At 35.2% G+C, this 26,424-nt stretch overlaps 1 protein-coding gene across 1 annotated transcript in view; it reads right to left on the reverse strand.

Annotated features, from left to right (window-relative positions):
- Window positions 1–21,227, reverse strand: part of LOC103607974 (tyrosine-protein kinase Fer-like) — a gene marked incomplete at its 3' end in the record, with an annotated part of 74,263 nt that extends 53,036 nt beyond the window's left edge. The window contains exons 1-3 of the mRNA XM_008592419.1: window positions 21,033–21,227; window positions 8,045–8,218; window positions 3,034–3,133 (exon numbers count right to left, since the gene is read on the reverse strand). Coding sequence (XP_008590641.1) covers window positions 3,034–3,133; window positions 8,045–8,218; window positions 21,033–21,227 — 469 coding nt within the window. The remainder of the gene's footprint in view (window positions 1–3,033; window positions 3,134–8,044; window positions 8,219–21,032) is intronic.
- Window positions 21,228–26,424: the final 5,197 nt, after the last annotated feature.

Raw genomic sequence — 26,424 nt, forward strand, 5'->3', positions numbered from 1 at the left:
AAACTCGTGTACGTTAACAAAGGAGATTCAGTTAAATGATTCACTTCTTAAAATCAATTAAAAGTTCTTCACATTTTCTCCTTGCCTTCCTATTATTAATACAACACTAAATGGTATTGCATCTAGATCAAAAGCAATAAAGAACAGTTATTATCTATGAATAATTTTTTATAATATAAGTATAAAAAATTATATAAACTTTATTATGAGATTAGAATTAAGTTTCATTTTTTTAAAAAAAATAAACTATATCATTAAAAGTAGATATCAAAGACTTAAGAGTAATTATGTATTTCTTTTTCTTACTAATCATACTCCAACAGATACAAACCTAGTGTGAAATACATACATAGCAGAGTTGAATTACAATACAGTTGGATTAAGTCACCACTTACTCTGGGTGAAGTTAGATATGAATATTTATAATATATTTTAACTAACTTGAGAATGCTATCCAGGTATGAAGTAACCGACTTTATAAAATTAACCATTTTGACAGATTAAGAAGTAATGCTTAAAGACAAAACTACTTCTAAACTACTCTTGAGAGTTTGGCAATGGATCTCTTGTATAAAAAGCTAAATTTTGAAAGAGGGTGAGACTTGGAGTTCTCAAGTTAGAATGCCAACTAGACTGTAAGTTCCTTGAATGCCAAGGAAATATTGTTTTGAATCTCAAAACCTAAACACAGCAAGTACTCATTAAATACTTCTTGATTATCTAAAGCAGTCTTAAAAATAACAAAGGAATAATTATTACACATATGAAGTTTGAAAATCTATGATATAATCATATGATGTTGGAACTTAAATCCAAGACTGACTCCAAAGCCTATGATCTTCTCACTAAGCCTTTTTTTCTTTTCTTCACTAAAATAATTTAATTACAAAAGCATTTTATAAGATATGTTTACATTAATAAAGAGACCATAATCTCAAAATATTGGTTCAGTTACATGAAAAAAGTAAAATAAGTAAAAATAAGACAACTGTGAACACGGATTCATCTTCCTTAAAAAAGGAATAGCCACACTACAAAAAGCAGAAACATAAAGTAAATGGGGGGTGGGGGAGTGTGGGATGGCAAGAAAAGAGGGAGACCAAGTACATATTGGGGAGAAGATGAGGAAGAGGGAGAGAGGCGGAGGGACAGGGAGAGGAAGAATGCTGGGGGGAAGAACGCTGAGGAAACAGGAGGAGGGGAAAAGGAGAGAGAAAGTGAGGAAGAAAGAGAGGAAGGGAGAAATGCATCTGAATCAGTATCACTTCTAATTACTGGGAATAACAACAGCAGTATTTTCATTGTGCACAACACAAACAAATGGAGGAGTTGTTCACTTGCTTTAATCCCCCAAAATTACAAGAGAATATATAACTAACAAAAGACAAAGAGAAAATGTATTAATACAATAGAATGGTAAATTTAAGAACCAACTTCCATAATTTAAAGAAAATCTAAATATGAACACTGTTTAATCACATTTAAACATAAGGAAAATATTGCCCAATTATAACAACAGCCAAAGAAGCCTCTGTTCATAATCTAGGCTTATTCTCTACTGAAATCTAACATTTAAAAAATATTAGACACAAAATTACATAAATGGCTAATAAGAAACTATGGCATAAGTCTCTGTTTAAAACATAAAAATGCAGGGCCGGCCCAGTGGCACACTGGAGAGTGCGCTGCTTGGGAGCGTGGCGGCGCTCCTGCCGAGGGTTCGGATCCCACGTGGAGACCGGTTCCCGCTCACTGGCTGAGCGCGGTGCGGGCGCAACACCGAGGGTTGCGATCCCGTTGCCGGTCCCCGGTACGGGCGCAACACCGATGAGGAAGAGGGAGAGAGGCGGAGGGACAGGGAGAGGAAGAATGCTGGGGGGAAGAACGCTGAGGAAACAGGAGGAGGGGAAAAGGAGAGAGAAAGTGAGGAAGAAAGAGAGGAAGGGAGAAATGCATCTGAATCAGTATCACTTCTAATTACTGGGAATAACAACAGCAGTATTTTCATTGTGCACAACACAAACAAATGGAGGAGTTGTTCACTTGCTTTAATCCCCCAAAATTACAAGAGAATATATAACTAACAAAAGACAAAGAGAAAATGTATTAATACAATAGAATGGTAAATTTAAGAACCAACTTCCATAATTTAAAGAAAATCTAAATATGAACACTGTTTAATCACATTTAAACATAAGGAAAATATTGCCCAATTATAACAACAGCCAAAGAAGCCTCTGTTCATAATCTAGGCTTATTCTCTACTGAAATCTAACATTTAAAAAATATTAGACACAAAATTACATAAATGGCTAATAAGAAACTATGGCATAAGTCTCTGTTTAAAACATAAAAATGCAGGGCCGGCCCAGTGGCACACTGGAGAGTGCGCTGCTTGGGAGCGTGGCGGCGCTCCTGCCGAGGGTTCGGATCCCACGTGGAGACCGGTTCCCGCTCACTGGCTGAGCGCGGTGCGGGCGCAACACCAAGGGTTGCGATCCCGTTGCCGGTCAGTAAAAAAAGACAAAAAGGAAAAAAAAAATCATAAAAATGCTTCTCTTCCCATTTAATTCTAAGACTTCCTAGGGAAATTTTAGGACAATATAAACATAAATTTAGGCTACGAAGACAACATAATGCTATAAAAATAATCTTGTGGTTTTAATGGCTTTTGAACACCACAAATAAAAAGATTTTAAAAGGCTTCTAAACAAATACAACCCAATTTTTCTTATTTAGTACTTTGTAATTAAATAGGTAAATCAGATGTTAGAGAGAAAATTTTAAACATTATATTACAAATGCTACATAAGTTCATTTAGTATAAACTATTTCAAAAATACTTTGAATCATTTAAAACAACAAAAAATTAGTAAGGCTACACGGTTTGACAATTAGTCTCTTTTGGTTTATTCTGATGTTTTTATATAGTGAACTGCTTTAAATGGAGTCCTTCCACTGCTTATAAAGATAACTTTCAAATGGTAAGAATAAAAATCACTAAAGTAAACATTTTTCATAATTTTGCCATACCTTTAGCTAAAGCTTCTTTATATTTCTCTTTGGCATAATTCATTTCTTTTATTAATTGCCTATAGCTGGATTTTAATTTCTCCAATTCTGTCTTTGTAACCTGTCAAAGAAAGAAAATGCAAACTATTTTAAATGTTTAAATTTAAATTGGTTAAGAAGTTAAATTCCAAAGCATAAACTGAGGTGTATTTTACTGGTTATAGGTCAGAGTTGCTCTTTAATGTAAATTATAGACAATAAACTAAAAACTAGTTTAAAAATCAATGAAACTCAATAGCATATAAACACAGATACTAACTTCTTAAAAATAACAAATCAAGGATAATGCTGTCATCATCTAAAATTTAAACACCAACTAATTAATTTGCTATGTACAGAAATATTTTCTGTAATTAAAAAAATGAATTAAAATGTTTATTTTAATTATATAAAGTAATTTTGAATTATATTTCACCAGTTCTAATATGCATTTTTTTTTCACATTTTAACAACTCTGAAAAGAGGATGCATTTCATATACAGGAACAATCACTGTCAGACAGGCAACAGTCTTGACAGTGGTCACTGCATGCACACATGAATTTGGTTATTATTTCTATGGAATAACTAAACAATTGCAACTCCTTAACTCTGAAGTCACAAAGCCATTTAAATATGATGTGAGGAGAAAACATGAGTCCCCAATGTCATCTGCACATCTGCAAATATACCTTCTGAGAAGACTAAGAAAGCAACAGCATCAACAACTTGCAAAAGAGGAATCAGCAACATAGAAGAAAATGCCAGAGCCCCCAAAAAGAAATTTTGTATTATCAATGTTTTGATGGCACAAAGAACAACATTGTGTGAATAAACAAAAATAGCAACAACAATGATATAAATATAAATGAGAAAACTATAAGCAAGAATTTCTGATGAACATAGGTGCAAAAATTCTCAACCAAATACTAGCAAACCAAACTCCATATCACATCAAAAAGATCCACCATAATCAAGTGGAATTTATCGCAGCGATGCAAGTATGGTTCGACATATGCAAATCAATAAACGTGATATACCATGTTTTCCCCACGCAGGGAAAAGGTGAAAGCTTTTAATCTAAGAATAGGAGCAAGACAAGGATGCCCACTCTCATCACTCTTCTTTAACAAAGCATTGGAAGTTCTAGTCAGAGCAATTAGACAAGAGAAAGAAAGAAAGGGCATCCAACTTGGAAAAGATGAAGTCAAATTGTCCCTGTTTGTGGATGACATGATCCTACATAGAGAAAAACCTAAAGTCACAACCAAAAAATTCTTAGAGCTGATAAACAAACTCAGTAAAGTTTCAGGATATAAAATCAATATGCAAAAATCAATAGTGTTTCTATATACCAACAATGAATAAGCAGAAAAAGAAATCAAGAAAGTAAGCCCATTTACAATAGCAACTGAAAAAATAAAATATCTAGGAATAAATTTAACAAAGGAGGTAAAAAAATCTCTACAATGAAAATTACAAAACAAGACAACTTTACAATGAAAAAAATTAAGAAGGACACAAAAAAGTGGAAAGACATTACATGCTCGTGGATTGGAAGAATATTGTCAAAAGGACCATACTTCCCAAAGCATTCTATAGATTCAGTGCAATCCCTATCTAAATACCAATGACATTCCTCACAGAAATAGAAAAAGCAATCCTAAAATTCATATGAAACCACGAAAGACCCTGAATAGCCAAAGCAATCCTGAGCAAAAAGCACAAAGCTAGAAGCATTACACTACCTGACTCCAAAATATACTACAAAGCTATAGTAATCAAAACAGTATGCTACTAGCATAAAAACAGGCATTGGATCAATGGAACAGAATACAGAACATAGAAATAAATCCACATATTTACAGCCAACTGGTCTTTGACAAAGGTGCCAAGAACATGCATTGGGGAAAGGACAGCCTCTTCAATAAATGGGACAACTGGATATCCATATGCCAAAGAAAGAAACTAGACTCCTATCAGTTACCACATACCAAAATCTACTCAAAATGGATAAAAGACTTAAATGTAAGACCTGAAACTATAAAACTCCTAGAAGAAAACAAAGCAATAATAGAAAAGTGGAATTACATCAAACTAAAAGCTTCTGCACAGGAAAAGAAACAACAGAGTGAAGAGGCAACTACCAGAATGGGAGAAAATACTTGCAAACTATTCATCTGACAAAGGATTAATATCCTGAATATACAAGGAACTTAAACTCAAGAGCAAAAACAATATCTTATTAAAAAATGGGCAAATGATATTTTTCAAAAGAAGACATACAAATGGCCAACAGTTACATGAAAAAATGCTGATATCTCTAATCATCAGTGAAATGCAAATCAAAACCACAATGAGATATCACCTCACCTCAATTAGAACTAGATAAAAAATAACAAATGCTAGTAAGGATGCAGAGAAAGGGAAACTCTTATACATTATTGGTGGGAATGTAAATTTGTACAGCCATTATAGAAACCTGTATGGAGATTCCTCAAAAAACTAAAAATAGAACTAACATATGATGCAGCAATCCCACTGCAGGGTATTGATCCAAAGAAAAGAAAATTAGCACACCAAAGAGATATCTGCATCCCCATGTTTACTGAAGCTCTATCCATAATAGCCAAGATATTGAATCAACCTAGATATCTGTCAACAGATGAATGGATAAAGAAAATGTGTTATATACACACAATGGAATACTATGCAGCCATGAAAAAGAATGAAATCCTATTATTTGCAGCAACATGGATGAGCCTGGAAGACATTATGTTAAGTGAAATAAGTCAGGCAAAGAAAGATAAATACCGCATGTTTTTACTAATATGTGAGAGCTAAAAAATTAAAAATAAGTTGAATTTATAGAAGTAGAGAGTAGAACTGTGGTTTCTAGAGGCTGAGAAAAGAAGGGGCGAAGGGGATAGTGAGAGGTTGATTAACAGACACAAAATTACAGCTAGATAGGAAAAATAAGTTCTAATGGTATACAGTAGTGCTAAGCATCTATAATTAACAGTAATTTACTATATGTTCTCAAATGGCTAGGCAAGAAGAGCTCAAATGTTCTCATCACAAAGAAAGGATAAATTTGTGTGTTGATGAATTTTCTAATACACTGATTTGATCATCACACATTGTATACATGTATTCAAATATCTCTGTACTCCATAAGTATGTACAATCAATACATTTCAATTAAAAAATAAACAAATTTCCTTAAATTAAAAAAAAGAAACATGATTCTAGAAAATCTGTTAAGAAGTCTGTGTGAGTCATGCGCTAGTCAATGACAAACTCAATTCAAATATGACTGAACTGTGGAGTCAATAAACCACCCTTGTGTAAAAAAAAAATGATATAAATATAAATGAGTTCAAATCATTCTCCTTTCATGAAAAAGCTCATTGGTTAACTTTTGAAGTTGCTAAAGAACCAATTCATTATTCGAATTAATTGGTAAAAGCAAGCATTTATCTGATGTTTCCTATATGAACTATACCTTAGGGTAACCAAATAGTTGATATAGGAAAAAGTCTACGTTTTCAAAAAATTCCAGATAGTAAATGCACTAGAAAATGAAAGAAGTGAAACACTGCCATTGTATAAATCCCAATAAAATAATGGGTCTAAGCAATGAACATTAATCAATAGTTTCTTACACTGATGGGAAACTTTTTTAATAGATTGATCAGGTTGAAAACACTGGAACCTATTAGCCAAGTTCAACATCACAAAAAGATAAACAAGTAGATATTACATGCCTCCTGATATGAAACACCAGGAAGTCTAAACCACCACTATGACGTTTTCTTGCCCAAAATAAACAGCCAGAGTCTTATCAAGCCTCTACATCTAACTTGCAGTTTGCCGGAAAAATGAAGGCTAAAGGAATATATGAGATCACATCATAAGATGCTAACAGCAAAATTCCAAAAGGAGGAAATTCAGTTCTATAGAATTGAATAATTCAATAATTCAGTTTCTTCCAAAATAAATTGCATATTTTAAAAGGGGGCAGGAAGGGGAACCTACAGATTAAAAGAGAATTATCATTCAAATGGTATATATTGTCCATGTTTGGATCCTGATTCAAACAAACCAACTGTAAAAAACATTTAAACAATCATTTGAACATAGGATAGGATGTCTAATAACATTAAGTAATTATTGTTATTTAGGTGGATTAATGACAAGATGTAGTTATATTTTTTAAAAGAATCCTTATTTTAGCAATACATACTAAAATATTTATGGATAAAAAGATATCTGAGATTTTCTTTAAAATAATCCAGTGTAGAAGAAAAAGTAGGTGGAACGTTGTTATTTAGGTGGATTAATGACAAGATGTAGTTATATTTTTTAAAAGAATCCTTATTTTAGCAATACATACTAAAATATTTATAAATAAAAAGATATCTGAGATTTTCTTTAAAATAATCCAGTGTAGAAGAAAAAGTAGGTGGAACTATTAGAAAAAAAAAAATAGTGACTACGTGGGTGATGGGTAGCCGAGAGTTCATTTTACTATTTTTTTTCTTCCATACACTTAAAAATTTCCATAATAAAACAGTTTTAAAAAGGTATCCAGAAGAGACAGACTCCAAATGTGAAGAAAATTTAGGAATACCTTAACTAAATTATTTTGCCTACATTTCCTTTTTTATTTATGAATAGTGTTACATGACACAATTTATTTTTTTAAGAAGACTATAAGAACTATTTCAGGAAATAAAAAATAAAAACTCTAAGAGATAAGAAAGCATCATGTCATAGTTTAATTGGCAGCATTTTTCTTCTTTCTTAGGAGTACATAAAATAACAATCTATCTTATAATCAATGTTTTATATTCAATAAAATATTACTTAGAGACATCAAATCTATTTCTTGTCAGAAAATGATGAATAAACAATTTTTAAAGTCAAACAAGATAAAATATTTCAGTGAGTTTAAAAAACAAATTAAAGAGTTCCAATATGGAAAGACGAACCTTGATCATCTCTGCCTCTATCTGCTGATGAACGCCTATATAACTCTTCTTCACCTGCTGCTTGTCCTTGATCATCATGGTGAGCCTGTGCAAAGGTCCAGAGTTTAGGTCCTCTGCATGTGTCTTCATTATCCTACTAAGTTGTTCTGTCTGCTGAATCATAAGCAGCCAAGACTTGAAAAAAGAAAATTAAAGAAAATTAGCATTTGTATTAGCAATTTTCATTTAGCTGTGCTTTAAGTGTTCAAAAACTTTATGTATTTAGAGCTACATAAATTATTACATTTATATAAAAATAGCATGTTTCTGTCAATTGTGCAATGAGCTATAAATGATTTGTATTTAACATCTTCAACTTCAACTACAAATGCTTCAAAATGAAATAATCAGAGACTATGCAAAATACTAGAAAAAGGATTACAGGAGTCTTTGATAGTCCACACTTGCAGTCTTCATTTTATCACTTCTCATTTATTTTCCAACACACTGAAATACTGCTCTGCTCACAGCATTCATAATGCGCCGGTAAGGTCACCAATTCCTAATGGTCAAATGCAATAGATATTTTCCCATCTTCATCTGAAGATGCTCTCTGTGGCATCTGATCTGGCTAACTCACTTCTTCCTGAAACTGTTTTCTTTTTTGGCTTGCATGCCTTCCCATCTTATCTTTGAACATTCCCAGCTTGTTTTCATCCCTTTCTAAAATTTCCTTCTTAATCTTTGATATCTGCCCTTCTTTTGCTGCCTGTGTCTTTAATACTGGTATTCTCTGGGTTTCTATTTATAGCCCTCCTCTTTGCTTAATATATACCATCAGTCCTCAGTAGTTTTTCCAGCATAACAGAACACATTGCCTCAATGGCAGAGACACATAATGGTGGGTTGGGGACAAGTGGGCATATGGAAACTTCTGGAACAAATCATTTGTTATTAGTTAGACTTCCTTGTGTATACTGAAAAAGTAAAAGGAATGCTCTTCACTATAGGTCTTCAGAATTCTATTCATAAATAATTACTTGAGACCTATATGGTCAGGGAGGGTCCATGTTAAGTTTTTTTTTAAAAAGGAGAAGGTATGGTTTCAGAATTTATAAGAATAATTTCCTACTCCATTACTTTTGATCTGTGAATGAACAGAATTATTACCTTCCTGTTAATATTCCAATGTACTTCTAAATCAAACTTTTATTTTATAAGCATCTAAATCAAAATTATAGCCTAAAGGAAGCACATTCACACTCTGCACTAGCCAGGGTTTAACTTGGTGATCCTGTTTTCGATATACTACAACATATGTTTTTAAAAAAAAATTATAATAATAACCTCTGAGGACATTTGTCTAGGAAGAAAGGGTCACTGTTAGTTGTGAAATGTTATGATGAACATGGAACACGACATGTAAGCGCTAACATGCTCTTGACATTACAGAACAATTTAAAACTGATGTAGCCCCTCCTTTAATGGGCCGGCCCGGTGGCGCACTGCTACGGTGCGCCGCTTGGGAGCGCGGCGGCGCTCCCGCCGAGGGTTCGGATCCCACATACAGACTGGTTCCCGCTCACTGGCTGAGCGAGGTGTGGGTGCGACACCGAGGGTTGCGATCCCGTTGCCAGTCCCGGTCCGGTACGGGCGCGACACTGAGGGTTGCGATCCGTTGCCGGACATGAAAAAAGACAAAAAAAAAAACAAAAAACAAAAACTGATGTAGCCCTTCCTTTAAAATCTAAAATTTAACAGGGGTAAACAATAAAAAACTACAAAAACATGTATTAAAAACATAAACTAAATAGCCATGATAACTCATACAGGTTTTGCCTTTTTCATCTAATATTTTTCACTCTAAAAAATACAATATTGGGAAAACATTCTATGGCACCTACAGAATGTTAAGGCTACAAAAAAAGTGAGAGAAGTCAGTGTTCTTGCCCTATATTCAAAACATAAATATTCTCTATGTGCTTTGTAGCAATAAATTTTTGTGATTCTATGGCAGAGTCCTTGCAGCCTAGGGAAGAAACCTTCTTGAAAGCCAACATTAAAGACCACATGATTAGGTCAGATTGCTCTCCTCTCCCAGATGGACACATCCCATCATGCCTAATAACCCTGTTCACTGTAGTCACTGCAGGAAGTCCAAGATCCCAAAGCATATATCATCACTCTGACTGCCAATCCCATATTGCCCTCAATATCTCTTAATCTGACCCAAGCCACTATCTATAGAATCTTGTACCCTCAAGAACTTTTGCTCTAGGATTAGAGAAGTCCTTATACCTCTTAGAACTTTCCATTTATCTTCTAGTTTTAACAAAAACCTGGCTCTATCCCACCCCAACACCCCACTGCTACAAATAAATATTCCCTCTTGTCTTACAAAAGTCCCTGCTCCTTTGAAGCTTAGGCCACCATTCCCCATGAACAATCCATCAGCAAGTCTTTCATATTTTATTTCCGAAGTCAACCACAAATCTACCCACTTCTCTCCATCTCCACTGCCACTCCTTTTGGAGGTTATAATTATCTCTGGCTCAGACTGTTACAAAACTTTTCAAACTGTTTATTTTTATGCTTCTTTCCAATCCATTCCCCCTAAAGTAGCCAAACAAATTAATATTATTGTCTTGCTTAAAACTCCATATTTTTCATTTAAAGAAAAATCCAAACTCCTTTCTAAGACCCATAATGTTTCCCATTATCTGTCCTCTGTCAATCCTTCCAGCTTTGTGTTTTGCCATTCTCCATGTAGCTAAATAAATTCAAGGAGCATTTCCTGAGCATATCAAGCTCCAATCTCTTTCTGGAAGTTTTTCCCTTTTCTTTACATGCCAAGAGGAAGGAAGGAAGGAAGGAAAAGAGGGAGTGAAAGAGGGAGGAAAGGAGGGACGGAGGAGGGGAAGAAAGGAAGGAATAATGTAGAATAAAACTATTAATTGAATATATGCCATAAAAGCGGGTTTTAAAAATCTATTTTTTTTTTTTTTGAGCTAGAATTAGTATTACAATGGGGAAGAAAAAATAAACAGGTCTGTCTTTAAGGAATAATGTAGAATAAAACTATTAATTGAATATATGCCATAAAAGCGGGTTTTAAAAATCTATTTTTTTTTTTGAGCTAGAATTAGTATTACAATGGGGAAGAAAAAATAAACAGGTCTGTCTTCAACTGATAAAACAATAGAAGGATTAGAGCAGCATGTAATGAGAATGAAACACCGATTCAAAAGGAAGAGCCAGGAGTAGCAAGAAAATGTTTGGGTGGTATATTGCTTGAATTTATGGGTGGCTGGAATATTTGTTAAAAGAGAGGAAAGTAAAATGTTAACAGATGCTTAGTAAAGAAACGAACAAAAGTAAAAATGTACTTCAACATTTGCAATAAAACTCATATAGCACTTTGCAGATATGGCTCTTTGATTATAGCATAGCAATGACCAGGACACAGAAAAATTGTGTGTTGTTTAGGATAGTTTGTAAAAGATAATTCTTTGTAACCTAATAAACAAAATATTGCAGGCCATCTGCAGATATTCCAAATGCTCTACTGTATAGTAGCCTGTTTGCTAATAATGTTCCTTGTAATGGGATTTTACCAGTAATAACAGTCAATGGTGCCGAAAGTTACAAATAGGTTAAGAAATACGAAAAAGTAAAAATACTTGAAGTTTCATTTTAGAAAAATTTCACAGACAAAAAATTAATACAATTCAAAAAAGAAACACTGTGGTAAAATTTACAAAACAGAATATAAATACTAATAACTACTGAAAAAAGAGCTACAAAATGTAAAAGTAATAAAAATTTAACTATAATAGACGACATAAATCCCAGAGGATATTAACAAAAATAAGGAATGAGAGATTGACGGGAAGAAGTTTAAGTATGTTCATTTCCTAACCTTTCAAATAGAAGAGTCAGAAAACAGTTCTAGTTCTAAAGTTTGTAAATCAAACAATATAGATTGAGGTTTATAATTCCTAAGTGTCAAAGGTTATACAAGTGAGTGTTTAACAAAAGCAGACTATATATAACTTCTGAATTATCAAAAGTGACTTTTAAGGAAAGGTAACACTATGCACTAAAAAAAAAGAAAGAAAAAGGAACAAAAAATGAATAACAATTGAAAATAAATTATAAAATAAAAATGATATAAATATATATGTTAAACATTATATGAAAATGAGATAAACACTTATGAAAAGGAAAACATCAAATCAAAGAGGGAACAAAATTTCACTATATGCAATGTGTATGAAATAGAAGTAAAATAACATATAACAACAAAAACAAAAGTAAAAACTCGCAGAAAAATGTGAACAAGACCCAGTAGTTACTATAGTTGAATGATATAAAGTTGAATTCTAGGCATAAAATATAAAACAAAGAAGAGCACATTATAATATAAATCTATATGTTGCAGAAAACAGTGCATCAAAACACACAAAGCAAAAATAATAGAAAATGCAATGAGAAATTAAAAGTGGTAGAAGAATTAAATACTTCCATCTCTGTCTGTGACAGATAAACTAAAAAATAAATACTATAGAGTATCTGAATAAAAAATAATAAATAATTATGTTTGATACTGATGGAGTCTGGATGTGTTGTCCCCTCCAAAACTCAAGTGGAAATTTGATCTCCAATGTGGCAGTGCTGGTACCTTCGTATAATGTATGCTATACGAAGTTATTACGAAACTGATTGAGTCATGGGGGCGGATCCCTCATGAACGGACTAATGCTCTCCCTGGGGGAGGAGTGGTAGTGAGTGAGTTCTCGCTCTATTAGTTCCCATGAGACCTGATTGTTTAAAGGACCCTGGCACCACCCCTCTCTCTCCCTCTTGATTCCTCTTGCCATGTGATCTGCTTGTACCCGCCAGCTGCCTGCGACTTTTGGCCATGAGTAGATGCTGCCTGAGGCCCATGCCTGATGCAGCTGTCCCAGAACCGTAAGCCAAATAAACCTCTTTTCCTTATAAATTACCCAGTCTCAAGTATTTCTGTTATAGCAACACAAAACAGACTAAAACAGATACTAATAAATATGTTCGGTCTTTTATTATATATAAAGTTCGTTACCTATAGGGTATAGATACCTATTTTTTAAAAATCTGTGGACTATTTTTAATAATCAGAAAATACTGAGCTACAAAAAAAGTTACACATTTCCTCAAAAAATACAAATAGTGCATACTACTTTCTCTAGATAGCCTCTTCCAATTAAAGGAAGAAAATCATTTAACAGAATTTTTAAAAACCTCTTTAAAAATTGAATCATTCCTAAATAATGCATAAGCCAAAAAGTGAAGTTTTCCAACTAACTGAACCTAAAAAATAACAGTAAGCAAAATACGGACTATCAAAATCTAAGTTATAATAGCCCAGTCTGTTTAAAGAAAGATTTGCAAACTTTACACTTGCATTTCTAAGTAAGAAAATATAAAAGTATTAAAATCAATTTAGAATAAGAATATAAGGAAAGTATAAGGGAAAACTGAAAAGAAAAAATAGAAGATATTTATAAATAAGACAAAAATTAAAATTAAAAAAAATAATGTTGAAAACATTAGAGACCTCTGGTCAAGATGGCAGAATAGAAGTTCCCCATTGTCACTCTCTCCCACAATCAATGAATTTACAACTATTTAAAAGCAACAACAGCCAAGCTGGGGCTGCTAGAGCTCAGGATAAGAGAAGGAGAGACCTATGGAGTTCATGAAGGCAGAAGAAGCCATGATGAAAGAAAGAAAGGACCGCTCTGACAATTTCAAGACCCAGCTGCTTCAAGTCTGGAGCTGGTGAGTACATGGAGCAAGAGTTGGCAAAAGCTGCAGCTGTGCCCTTTGTACAAAGTTGCTTGGAGGCAGCAGGGGAGAAGAGGGTCTTGATGGCCCCCAGGCAAGCAACACCACTGACAGGGTTTCCGTGTGCCCACATAGGAGCAAAAGGTCACAGACAACTGAAGAAAGGAGTCACTCAGAGGCCAGTGAGTCACCGCAAGGGGACGGTGCATGATCCACCCCACGGGAAGTGTTTGGAGTACAGGAAGTAGGGGAGATCAGCCCCATGGAGGAACAACGGAGTACAGCATAGATAGCTGATCTGCCTTTCAATCAACACAAGCCCACTCAGTGAAGACTGGTCAGGAATATAGAACTGCAGGGGTGCAGTCTACTCAAAAGACTAAGGCCCAGATCAGTTTACTCACAACCCAGCTGTACTGGACCTCAGAAGACACAAAAGTGATTACAAGGTCAACAATTCAAACCTGAGCTGCACAAAAAGTCTTCCCTAGAGAATCAGCAGCAAGGCAGTAATTTAGCTCAACCACAGAACTCAAATGCTGGTCCCCATAGGAAGTTCCCCCATTTTGGAAGTAACCAAAGGACAACAAATTAGTTCCAGTGCAGAGTTCAATTGGTGGGAACAGCAAATAATCCAACACAGAACCGAAAGAAAAAACAAAATACCCACAGATCAGAGAGTTTTGATATTAACCAATAATGGTCTACCACCACCAAAGAACACTTATAAAACCTGGAAGGACTGGAAGACCCCTGCGCTCCCAAGCCAGGGAGGGGAGAGGGACTGGGCCTCAGTCACACACCTTGACATCTGCAACTAGCCCAGCAACGACCAACCTAGCCACTGCCAGAAGTGCCCTAGCCTCCCAAGCCAGAGCAGTGGGGAAGCCAATGGCCTCAGTCACGCCTCCCCAACATCCACATCAAGCCCAGCAACAACCACTGAACCACCGCAAGAAGTACCCAAGGCTCCAGAGCCAGGGAGGTGAGGGGCCAAGGGCCTCAGCCATGCCCCCCCGACTTCCACAACCAGCCCAGCTATGACCACTGGGCCACCATCGGAAATGCCTCAGGCTCCCGAGCCAGGGCCCTGTGGGGCCAAGGGGCTCAGCCACTCCGCCCCGACCTCCACACCCAGCCCAGCGATGACAACTAAGTTGCCACCAGAAACACCCCAGATTCTTGAGACGGGGTGGTGGGGGGCCAAGGGCCCCTCAGCCATGGTGCCCCCTTCATCCGCATCCAGCCCAGCCACAACTGAGCCACCACTCGAAGCACCCTGGCCTCCCCTGTCAGAATGAAGTGGGTGACATGGGCCTCAAAACACCCTCTCTTCTTCCTCCTCCTCCCATCCTATCTCTGTCTCCCTTCTCCTCTCCCCCTCTCCTCAACTGCTCTACAACAATATCTTAGAATGTAAAAATAATAATAATAAATAAAATTTTTTTTTAAATAAGAAAACATTAAAAAGCAGAGCTTGATTATAGGAGAAAAAAAATAAAGTATCTAAAGTTAGGCCTAAGAAATGAGAAATAACCATAGACTAATAATAAATTACAAGAACTTTGACAGAAAATTATGAAAAATAAATGAAAGGGATTCTATTATTTCTCTTCTTTTAAAGAGGAATATAAATTACCAAAATTGACACAGCAAGAAATAGTATACAAATCATCTGGTTGTTGAGACGTAGATTCCCAGTCCTTTACCTGTGCTCTCCCTTGCTAAGTGGCTCTAATCAGGGTAGAAAGGTAGGAAGAAGGCTCTGGCATGCACTAACTCTCTCTCCTGCTCTTTTTCATTCTTCTCTGTTTCCTTGTAGCTCTTCTAAAACTTCTGAACATTTTCCCTAAATTAAATCCTGTCTATTGAACTACATGATGTAAGTTCTGTTTTCCTGACTTAATCTTAACTCTTACGGATAGGAAATTCAAAGGGACCAATAACCATAGAATACATGATTGTCATAAGCCAATTTTGAATAAAATACCTCTAATCAAGTACAAGGCTCAAATATCTTGCTATTGAATAATTTCAAATTTTTATGAAAGAAAACTTTGGTGCTACCTACATTGCTTATAAGAACCAAGGATGAAAAAAAAAGTTCCTAAGACCACCATGACATTGAGAAACCAAAGCAGAACCAAGTAGAATCCCTGAGTTGAAAAGAAAGCTGAGAGTCTGGGGAGAACAAGGCAGCTAGAGTATTGCATATGTAGGATAAGACAGGTAAAACCTACCAAGAGTGAATCATAAATAAATAGCAATTCTGAAAAAAATAATAATGAATAGGGAGATTGAATCAGTAATCAAACACTTCTCAACAAAAAAAGCCCAGGACCTGATGGCATCACTAGTGAAATCTAAAAGATTTATAAAAGAACTAAGGCCAATCCTTCTCAAAATCTTCCAAAAAATTGAAGAGGAGAGAATGTTTCCAAATTCATTCTACAAAACCAGTATTACCCTGATACCAAAGCCAGACAAGTACACTACAAGAAAAGAAAATTACAGACTAATATCCCTGATGAACATAGGTGCAAAAATCCTCAACAAACCACTAGCAAACCAAATTCAACAGCACATTCAAAGGATCGTACACCATGACCAAGTGAGGTTTATCCCTGGGACACAAGAATGATTCAACATATACAAATCAATAAATGTGACACACCCATTAACAGAATGAGGGATAAATGTATATGATTTTCTCAATAGATGCAGAAAGAATATTTAACAAGACTCAACATATTTCATGATAAAACTCTCAACAAATCAGGTATAGAAGAAACATATCTCAACATAATAAAGGCCATATATGACAAGCCCACGGCTAACATCATACTCAATGGTGAAAAACTAAAAGCTTTTCCTCTAAGATCAGAGACAAAGATGCCCACTCTTGCCACTTCAATTGAATACATTATTGGAAGTCCTAGCCAGAACACTTAAGTAGGAAATAAAAGACACCCATATCAGAAAGAAAAAAGTAAAACTGTTTGCAGTTTACAGGACCTTATATATAGAAAATTCTAAAGACTCCATTTAAAAACTGTTAGAACTAATAAATTTGGTAAAGTTGCAGGGTACAAAATCAACATATAAAAATCAGTATATACACTATACACTAGTAACAAACTATCAAAAAAAAAAAAAACCAAAGAAAAGAATCCCATTTAAAATAGCATCAAAAATAATAAAATACTTCAAAATAAATTTAACCAAAGAGGTGAAAGATCTGTATGCTGAAAACTAATATAGATGAAAGAAATTAAAGAAAACACAAATAAATGGAAAGATTTCATGTTCATGGACTAAAAGAAGTTTCATTAAAATGTCCATACATCCAAAGCAATCTACAGATTAAACACAATCCCTACCAAAATCCCAGAGATATTTTTCACAAAAATTAGAAAAATCCTAAAATTCATATGAAGCCATAAAACACCCTGGACAGCAAAAGCAATTGTGAGAAAGAACAAAGCTGAAGGCATCACACTTCCTTACTTCAAACTATATTACAAAGCTATAGTAATCAAAACAGTATTGTACTATCATAAAAAGAGACACATAAACCAACAGAACAAAACTGAAAGCCCAGAAATAAAACCAAGCATATACTATCAAGTGATCTTTGACAAGAGCACCAAGAATATACAAGGGGAACAGGATAGTCTCTTCAATAAACTGTTGGGGAAAACTGGATATACACATGAAAGAGAATGAAACAGGACCCTTACTTTACACCATACACAAAAATTAACTGAAAATGGATTAAAGACTTAAGTGTAAGACGTATATCTATAAAACTCCTTGAAGAAAACACAGGGTAAAAGCTACTTGACACTGGACTTGCAAAGATCTTTCGGATATGACATCAAAAGCACAGGCAACAAAAGCAACAATAAACAAGTGAGACTACATTAAAAAAAAAAACTTATGCACAGAAAAGGAAACAAATCAGCAAAATAAAAAGGCAACCTATACAACAGGAGAAAATATTTGCAAATTGTATACCCAATAAAGGGTTAATATCCAAAATATATAAGGAACTAATATAACTCAACAGGGGAAAGAAAAGAAAAGAAAAATAGCTTAATTTAAAAACGTACAAAGGACCAGGAGCAGAACATTTTTCCACTAAAGACACACAAATGGTCAATAGATACATGAAAAGGTGCTCAACATCACTAATCATCAAGTAAATGCAAATCAAAACCACAATGAAATATTACCTCTCACCTGTTAGGATGGCTATTACCAAAAAAGACAAAAGATAACAAGTACTGGCAAAAATGTGGAGAAAAGGGAACCCTTGTACATTGTTAGTGGGAATGTAAATTAGGACAGACCTTAAGGAAAACAGTATGGAGGCTCTTCAAAAAATTAAAAATAGAATTGCCATATGATCTAGCAATTAATCCCTCTTCTAGGTATATACCTAAAGGAAATAAAATCAGTGTGTCGAAGAGATATCTGCATTCTCATGTTCATTAGAGCATTATTTACAGTAGCCAAGATATAGAAACAATCTGTCTGTCAATAGATGAATGGATAAGGGAATATATATTTATATGTATGTATATATGCACCATAGAATATTATTCAGCCATAAAAAAGAAATCCTGCCATTGTATACAACATGGATGAATCTAGATGACATTATACTAAGTGAAAAAGCCAAGCACAGAAAAACAAATACTGCATGATCTCACTTTATATGTGAAATCTAAAAAAGTCCAACTCGTAGGTGAGTAGAATGGTGATTGCCAAGAACTGGAGGGTGGAAAAAATAGGGAGATGTTAGTCAAAGGGAATGAAGTTTCAACTGTGCAGGATGAAGAAGTTCTGGAGCTCTAATGTACAGCACAGTAACTACAGTTAATAATATATCGTATACTTGAAATTTATTAAGGGTAGATCGTAAGTGTTCTCACCACACCCAAAAAAATAGTAACTATGTAAGGTGACAAATATGTTAATTAGCTTGATCATTTCACAATGTAAACAAAGCATCATGTGGTATACTGTAAACATATACAATTTTTTGTAAAAAAAAAATTAAGTAATTATATTGGAAAATTTAATAATAAAAAAAACATATGTGTAATTGGAAACTTCTAAGGAGACAGAGGGAGAGACAGGAAAAGTATTTGAAGAAGTAATGGCTGAAATTTTTCAAAACTTGATAAAAATTAAAACCCCACAGATCCAAGAAGATCAATGAACCCAGGGACAAGAAGCATGGGGAAAAAAAGTTACCATATTTGTGTCAAACAGCCTTGGGACATTCAAATATTTCATAATGATAATATAATGACTTTCAAAAACTGGTTACATACATAAAACCCCATCAATCTATAACTTATTATTATGAGTTCTCAGATATCTTCATTTTTCTTACAGAATTTAAATTTTTTCCCCTGTAAATACAGCAGGAATAGACTAGTCTCCTTTCCTGCATAGTTTATGTCACAGTATCCAGAACTGCATGCATGTTCTTATCTCGTGAAGCTTTTTAAAAAACCAAAGGACTGAGATTACTTGGTGAGTCAGTTGGCGATAAATCATCTGATTTAAGTATGCCCTTCAGTCAATGTCAGGAGAATCCCACTTTCTCTACTTAGTAAAAGCCTTTCTAACAATGGAAAGGTTGAAACTTCTACACCTCTGTCATTTCAAGTATTACAAATTCTCAGATTATCAAACACTAACATAATAACCAAAATAAATCCGAAGAAAAATAAAAATATTATGTGGGAAAAAATAATTAATTAAATAAATATTTTTAAAAAGAAATAATCAGATTCAATAGTTGGAGTCTAAAGACTGGTACCAAACATGCTGAGCTGTGTTATCTCAGCATGGCCCAATCTCAGAGGTAAGAGAGCCACATGACTTACCAGGATATTACTATTGCTATTAAAAAGACTAAATATCTAAATGGGTGGCCATGAAAAAAAAAAAAAACAGAACAGGCCAGAAAAGAAATTACGTAACCTTTTCTTTCCCAATAATTTTTTTTCCAGCTTCCTAGACCCAGTGTTCTTCGATCACTTCTTTTCTTCCTGGATTTAAAGGCCAATTTTCTTGTTCTTCTGAGCAGGAACAGTAACCAGAAAGATAACTGGCCACAGTCACCTTTGTCCTTCATAAGCAAATCAACTAACCTAATGAGTTTTCTCCTACTAAAAATTAAGGGTTAAAGGAAAGAACTTCATAGTCCATTTCACTTCCAGTGCCTTGCGATCTTTCTCTATTTAGCTACTTACTTCCTTAGTGTCATCTTTATAAACTCTTTGAGTTTTACACCACATGTCCAGAGAAGATTCCTTTGTCGATTCAGCTCTAGAGGATCTTTATTAAAACAGGGCTGCCTTATTTGAAAATTTTAAAGAAAATAATGAATTACATTTAGGATCCTGGGAGAAGCTTACCTCCTTCTCTCTACCTTTTGTGTGATATTCCTGCTCTCCACCCTGCTATATCTCATTGCCTTTCCATGTCCTAGAGAAGCTGTTCTGTTATTAAAGAGCCAAATTCTCTTTGATTGGCTCCTTCAGTTTGACATTTCTTTAAAAAACAAACCCCTCTCTTTCCTTCGTGAATCCAACCAATTCTTCCATCTACTGTCCCATCTAAACTTTTTTAAAGCCCCTCAAATAGACTTCTGGGGGAGGGAATTAAAATTCTGCATTTGCTCCTATAAGGTATGAACCAGGCTATATACTTAGGATAACCCCTTTATTTGAAGCAATATCAAAGAAACACCATTTTCTACATGGACCCAAGAAGTGGAATTGATCATTTCCACTGCTTCTTTCCATCCCCACTCCCATTTAATCTAACCTGACTTGTCTAAATGATCCTCTGCTCCTCCTCTTTAATATTATCTACCTCCCACACACTTACAGGCTTTTTAAAAATTTACTCCTTTTATCAAAACTATGAGGCAAATGTCTTCATCTTATAAATGTGGAAATCGGATATCAGAGAGATTAAATAATCTGTCCATAACTAAAAAATAGAGAGCTCAAAGTCAAACACCAATCTACCTCTTAATGTACTAGATCTAACACAACCTGATACTTAGAGGATACAAAAGTATAGGAACCCAAGGCTCTTGTACCTAAAGACTACTTTAAGAGTAACTATCACAGCTGTCACCAAGGACACCACATACATGAGACAGGCAGATGCAGATGCCTGAGCCACTGCCACCCCCACAAGTTAATCCCTCTGCTGCCAAGGATACCACAGACATGAGGGAGGGAGTTGCAGCTGCTGGTGCCACTACTGCCACCATGTGGTAACCTTGCTGCCCCAAGTACACAACAGACACAAGGGAAGCTGATGCAGCCACCAGCGCCAATGCCATCCCCACGAGGTAACCCCTCTGCTGTTGCAAAGGGAGGAACACACAAGGGAGGCAATTGCAGCCACTGGCACCACTGCTGTTGTCACAAGATAACCCCACTGCAACCGAGGACACCATAGACATGAGGGAGGCTGTTGCAACCACTAGTACCACTACCACCCCCATGAGGAAACTCTGCTGCCACTGCAGACACCTCACACACACGAGGGAGCCATGTGCAGCTGCTGGCACTGCTGTTGCCCCCACAAGGTAACCCCACTGCCACTGCAGACACCAAAGCTGCACAGGCTGCTGCAGCAAATACCATAACTGTGTGGTCTGTCATGGAAGACACTGCAGAAAAGCAGGCAGCACTGCTGCAGTCACTGCCACCACCAGCACTACCAGGCAGCTACCATAGTCACGCAAGTATCTTGCCACTGCTGGAGCCATTGCTACCACATATGCAGCCTCCAAAGTCACTGCCACAGCTACAACACCAAAAGAGCAGCTTGCTATCACAGCAGCAGCTGCAGCAGCCACTGCCACTGTGCAGGAAGATCACCAATCATTTGATCACACTGACACAAGGAGAGTCACCAGCAGAGTCCAGGGAAGGAGAGTAATAGAAAAAGCAACTGCTCAACCAGATGACCAGACATCAATGTAGAGATAGTAGAAATATGAAAAAACAAGAAAATATGAGTCCACTGAAGGAATATAATAACTCTCAAGTACCAGACCCCATAGAGCAGAAAACCCTTGAAATGACTAAAAAGGTATTCTGAATAAAAATCTTAAGGAAACTCAATGAGACACAAGAAGACACAGTTAGATGACACAATGAACTGAGCAGAACTATCCAGGATATGAAGGAAGAAATTAGGAAAGAGATTAATACTTTAAGAAAGAATGTAGCAGAACCTATGGAACTGAAGGAGTCTTTCAACAAAATAAAAAACACAACTGAGAACTTAAGCAGCAGGCTAGATCAAGTGGAAGAAAGAATTTCTGATCTTGAAGACACTATCTTTGAATTAATACTTTAAGAAAGAATGTAGCAGAACCTATGGAACTGAAGGAGTCTTTCAACAAAATAAAAAACACAACTGAGAGCTTAAGCAGCAGGCTAGATCAAGTGGAAGAAAGAATTTCTGATCTTGAAGACACTATCTTTGAAAAAAAAAATCTTGGACAAAAAAAGAAAAGAATTTTCTTAAATGAAAGAAATCTAAGAGAGATACCAGACAAACTTAACTGCACAAACATCCAAATCATGGGTGTTCCTGAAGGGGAGGACAAAGGAAAGGCATTAAAAACTTATTCAATGAAAGAATAGGGGAAAACTTCTCAGGTATAGGGAAAGATATGGACCTTCAGATTCAGGAGGCTCAAAGATCCCCAAACAGAATCAATCCAAAAAGGACCTCTCTGAGACACATTATAGTCACACTGGCAAAACTCAAAACAGAATCCTAAAAACAACAAGAGAAAAGTATCATGTCCCCATCAGACTCACAGCAAACTTTTCAAAAAAACTCTACCGGCCAGAAGAGAATGGGATGATATATTCAAAATAATAAAAGAAAAAAATGCCAGCCAATAATGCTAAACTCAGCAAAGCTATCCTTCAGAAATGAAGAAGAAATAGTGTGTTTCTTAGATAAACAAAAATTATAAGAGTTCACCATGACATGACCAGCCTTATAAGAAATCTTCAAGGGAGTCCTACATCTGGAATCCAAAAAAAAAAATAATCACTACTGTGAATACATAAGAAAGAAAAAATCCACTGGTAGAACAAAAATTTAAACAAGAAAGAAAAAGAAACAGTATTTTAACACCTCCAAAAACCAACACAAAAGAAAAACAATAAAAGGGAAAGAAAGAAAAAAAAGATATTTAAAAATCCAAATGAATATCAATAAAATGCCAGGAGTAAGGTGATACCTTTCAGTAATAAACCAAAATGTAAGCGGATTAAATTCCCCATTCAAAAAGAAAGATTTGCTGATCGAATTACAAAGCTAGACTCAACTATATGCTGTCTATGAGAGACTCGCCTCACCTGTAAAGGCACACTCAGACAGAGTGAAGAGACAAAAAAAGATATACCATGTGAATGAAAATCAAAAATGAGCAGAAGTAGCTATTATTTCAATCAAAAACTATAAAAAAAGATAAAAAGGGCCACTAGATAATGATAAAGTGATCTATTCAGCAAGAAGACATACCAATCATAAATTTATATGCACCAAACATCACAAAACTCTGATATATAAAGCAAACACTATTAGGCCTAAAGAAAGAGATAGACTCAAATGCGATAATAGTTGGGGACCTGGACATGCCTCTCTCAACACTGGACAGATCATCTAGGCAACAAATCAACAAACACATACAGGATTTAAATTGCACTTTAGACCAACTAGACTTGGCAGATATCTACAGAACATTTCATCCAACAACTACAGAATATACATTTGTCTCATTAGCACATGGAACCTCCTCCAGGACAGATCACATGTTAGGTCACAGATCAAGTCTCAAGAAATTTTTAAAAACTGAAATCATTTCAAGTATTTTTTCAGACCACAATGGATTAAAACTAGATATCACAAGTGAAACTCGAAACTGCACAAAACATGGAAATTAAAAAACATGCTCCTGAACAACATATGGGTCCAAGAAGAAATTTAATAGGATATCAAAACATTTCTCAAAACTGATGAAAATAAAGACACATCATATCACAACTTGTGGGAAAGTGCAAAAGAGGGAAGTTTATTGCAATAAATACTTAAATCAAAGGAATAGAAACATTTCAAATGAACAACGTAATGCTATACCTCAAAGAACTAGAAAAACAAGAAAAATCCAAACAAAAATTAGTAGACTGAAAGAGATAATTAAGGTCAGAGCAGAACTAAATGAAAGAGAAACCAAAAAAATGATACAAAATGTCAACGAAACAAAAGGTTGTTTTTTTGAGAAGATAAACAAAACAGACAAACCATTAGCTAGGCCAGCATAAAAAGGAAAAGAGAATACCATAATAACAAAAATCAAAAACAAAAAAGGAGAAATTACAACCAATACCACAGAAATGCAAAGAATCATTAGAGACTATTATAAACAACTAAATGCCAACAAATTAGAAAACCTGGAAGAAAAGGATACATTTCTGGATACATACAAACTACCAAGAGTGAACCACGAAGACATGGAAAACCTGAACAGATCAATAACAAGCAACAAGATTGAAGCAGTAATCAGCAGTTTCCCAACAAAGAAAAACCCAGGACTTTATTGTCATATTCTACCAAACCTGTAAAGAGGAATTAAGGCCAATTCTCTTCAAAAAAGTGAACTAGAGGCCATTCTCCCAGACTCATTCTTTGATGCCAGCATCACCCTGATACCAAAACCAGGCAAAGGTACAACAAAAAAAGTAAACTATAGGCCAATATCTTTGATGAACACAGATGCAAAAATCCTCAACAAAATATTAGCAAATACAATACAGCAACACATCAAAAAAATTATACACCATGATCAAGCGGGATCTATCCCATAGATGCAAGGATGGTTCAACATATGCAGGTCAATAAATGTGATACACGAAAAATACAATACAGCAACACATCAAAAAAATTATACACCATGATCAAGCTGGATCTATCCCATAGATGCAAGGATGGTTCAACATATGCAGGTCAATAAATGTGATACACGACATCAACAAAATCAAGAACAAAACGCACATAATTATGTCAACATGCAGAAAAAGCATTTAACAAAATTCAACATCCCTTCATAATACAGACTCTCAGAAAGTTACATATAGGAGGAAAGTATCTCAACACAACAAAACCCATATATGACAAACCCACAACCAATATCATCCTGAAGGGGGAAAAGCTGAAAGCCTTTCCTTTAAGAACAGGAACAACACAAGGATGCCCACTTTCATCACTCCTATTTAACACAGTGTTGGGAGTACTAGCCAGAGAAATCAGACAAGAGAAAGAAATAAATGGCATCCAGATTGGAAAAATGAAATCAAACTGTCTCTGTTTGCAGATGACATGATCTTATATGTAGAAAACCTAAAGACTCTACCAAGAAGCTCTTAGAGCTGATAGACAAATTCAGTAAAGTTGCAGGATACAAAATCAACACCCAAAAATCAGTAGCATTTTTATACTCCAACAACAAACTACGAGAAAAAGAAATCAAGAAAGCTAGCACATTTACAAAAGTCACCCAAAACATAAAATACATAGGAATCAATTTAACTAAGGAGGAGAAAGATCTCTACAAGAAGAACTACAAAGCACTGGTGAACGAAATTTAAAAGGACACAAAAAGATGGAAAGACATTCCATGCTTTTGGATTGGAAGAATTAACACTGTGAAAATGCCCATACCACGCAAAGCAACCTACAGATTCAATGCAATTTCCATCAAAATACCAACACTATTCTTCACAGAAATAGAAAAATCGATCCTAACATTCATATGAAACAACACAAGACACCAAATAGCCAAAGTAATCCTGAGCAAATCAAAGAAAGACAGAGGCATATCACTACCTGACTTCAAATTACACTACAAAACTACAGTAACCAAAACAGCACGGTACTGGCATCAAAACAGACACTCCAACCAATGGGACAGAACTGAGAACCCAGAAGTCAACCCACATACCTACAGCCAACTGATCTTTGACAAAGGCACCAAGTACATGCATTGGGGAATAGACTGTCTCTTCAATAAATGGTGCTAAGAAAAGTGGACATCCATAAGTAGAAGAATGAAACTAGACTTTGTACCTGTCACAATATACCACTAAAGACTTAAAAATAATACCTGAAACTATAAAACTCCTAAAAGAAAACAAAGGGAAAATACTTCAGAAAGTAGGACTGGGCAACAGCTTTATGAATAAGACCCTAAAAGCACAGTCAACAACATAAAAAAGAAACCAGTGGGATTATATCAAACTAAAAAGATTATGCACAGCAAAAGAAACAATTAACGGAGCAAAAAGATGACATATAGAGTGGAAGAAAATATTTACAAACTATGCATCTGACAAACGATTAATATCCAGAATATAGATCCAGATGAACATCTGAATCCCAGCTCAAAGAGTTGCCTGAGAGTATTGATTGCATTTCCAAGAGCAACAAAAGGCGAATAATTCTTTCAACAA

This window comes from Galeopterus variegatus, unplaced genomic scaffold (assembly GCF_000696425.1).
Source record: "Galeopterus variegatus unplaced genomic scaffold, G_variegatus-3.0.2 Scaffold7910, whole genome shotgun sequence".
NCBI classification, from domain to species: domain Eukaryota; kingdom Metazoa; phylum Chordata; class Mammalia; order Dermoptera; family Cynocephalidae; genus Galeopterus; species Galeopterus variegatus.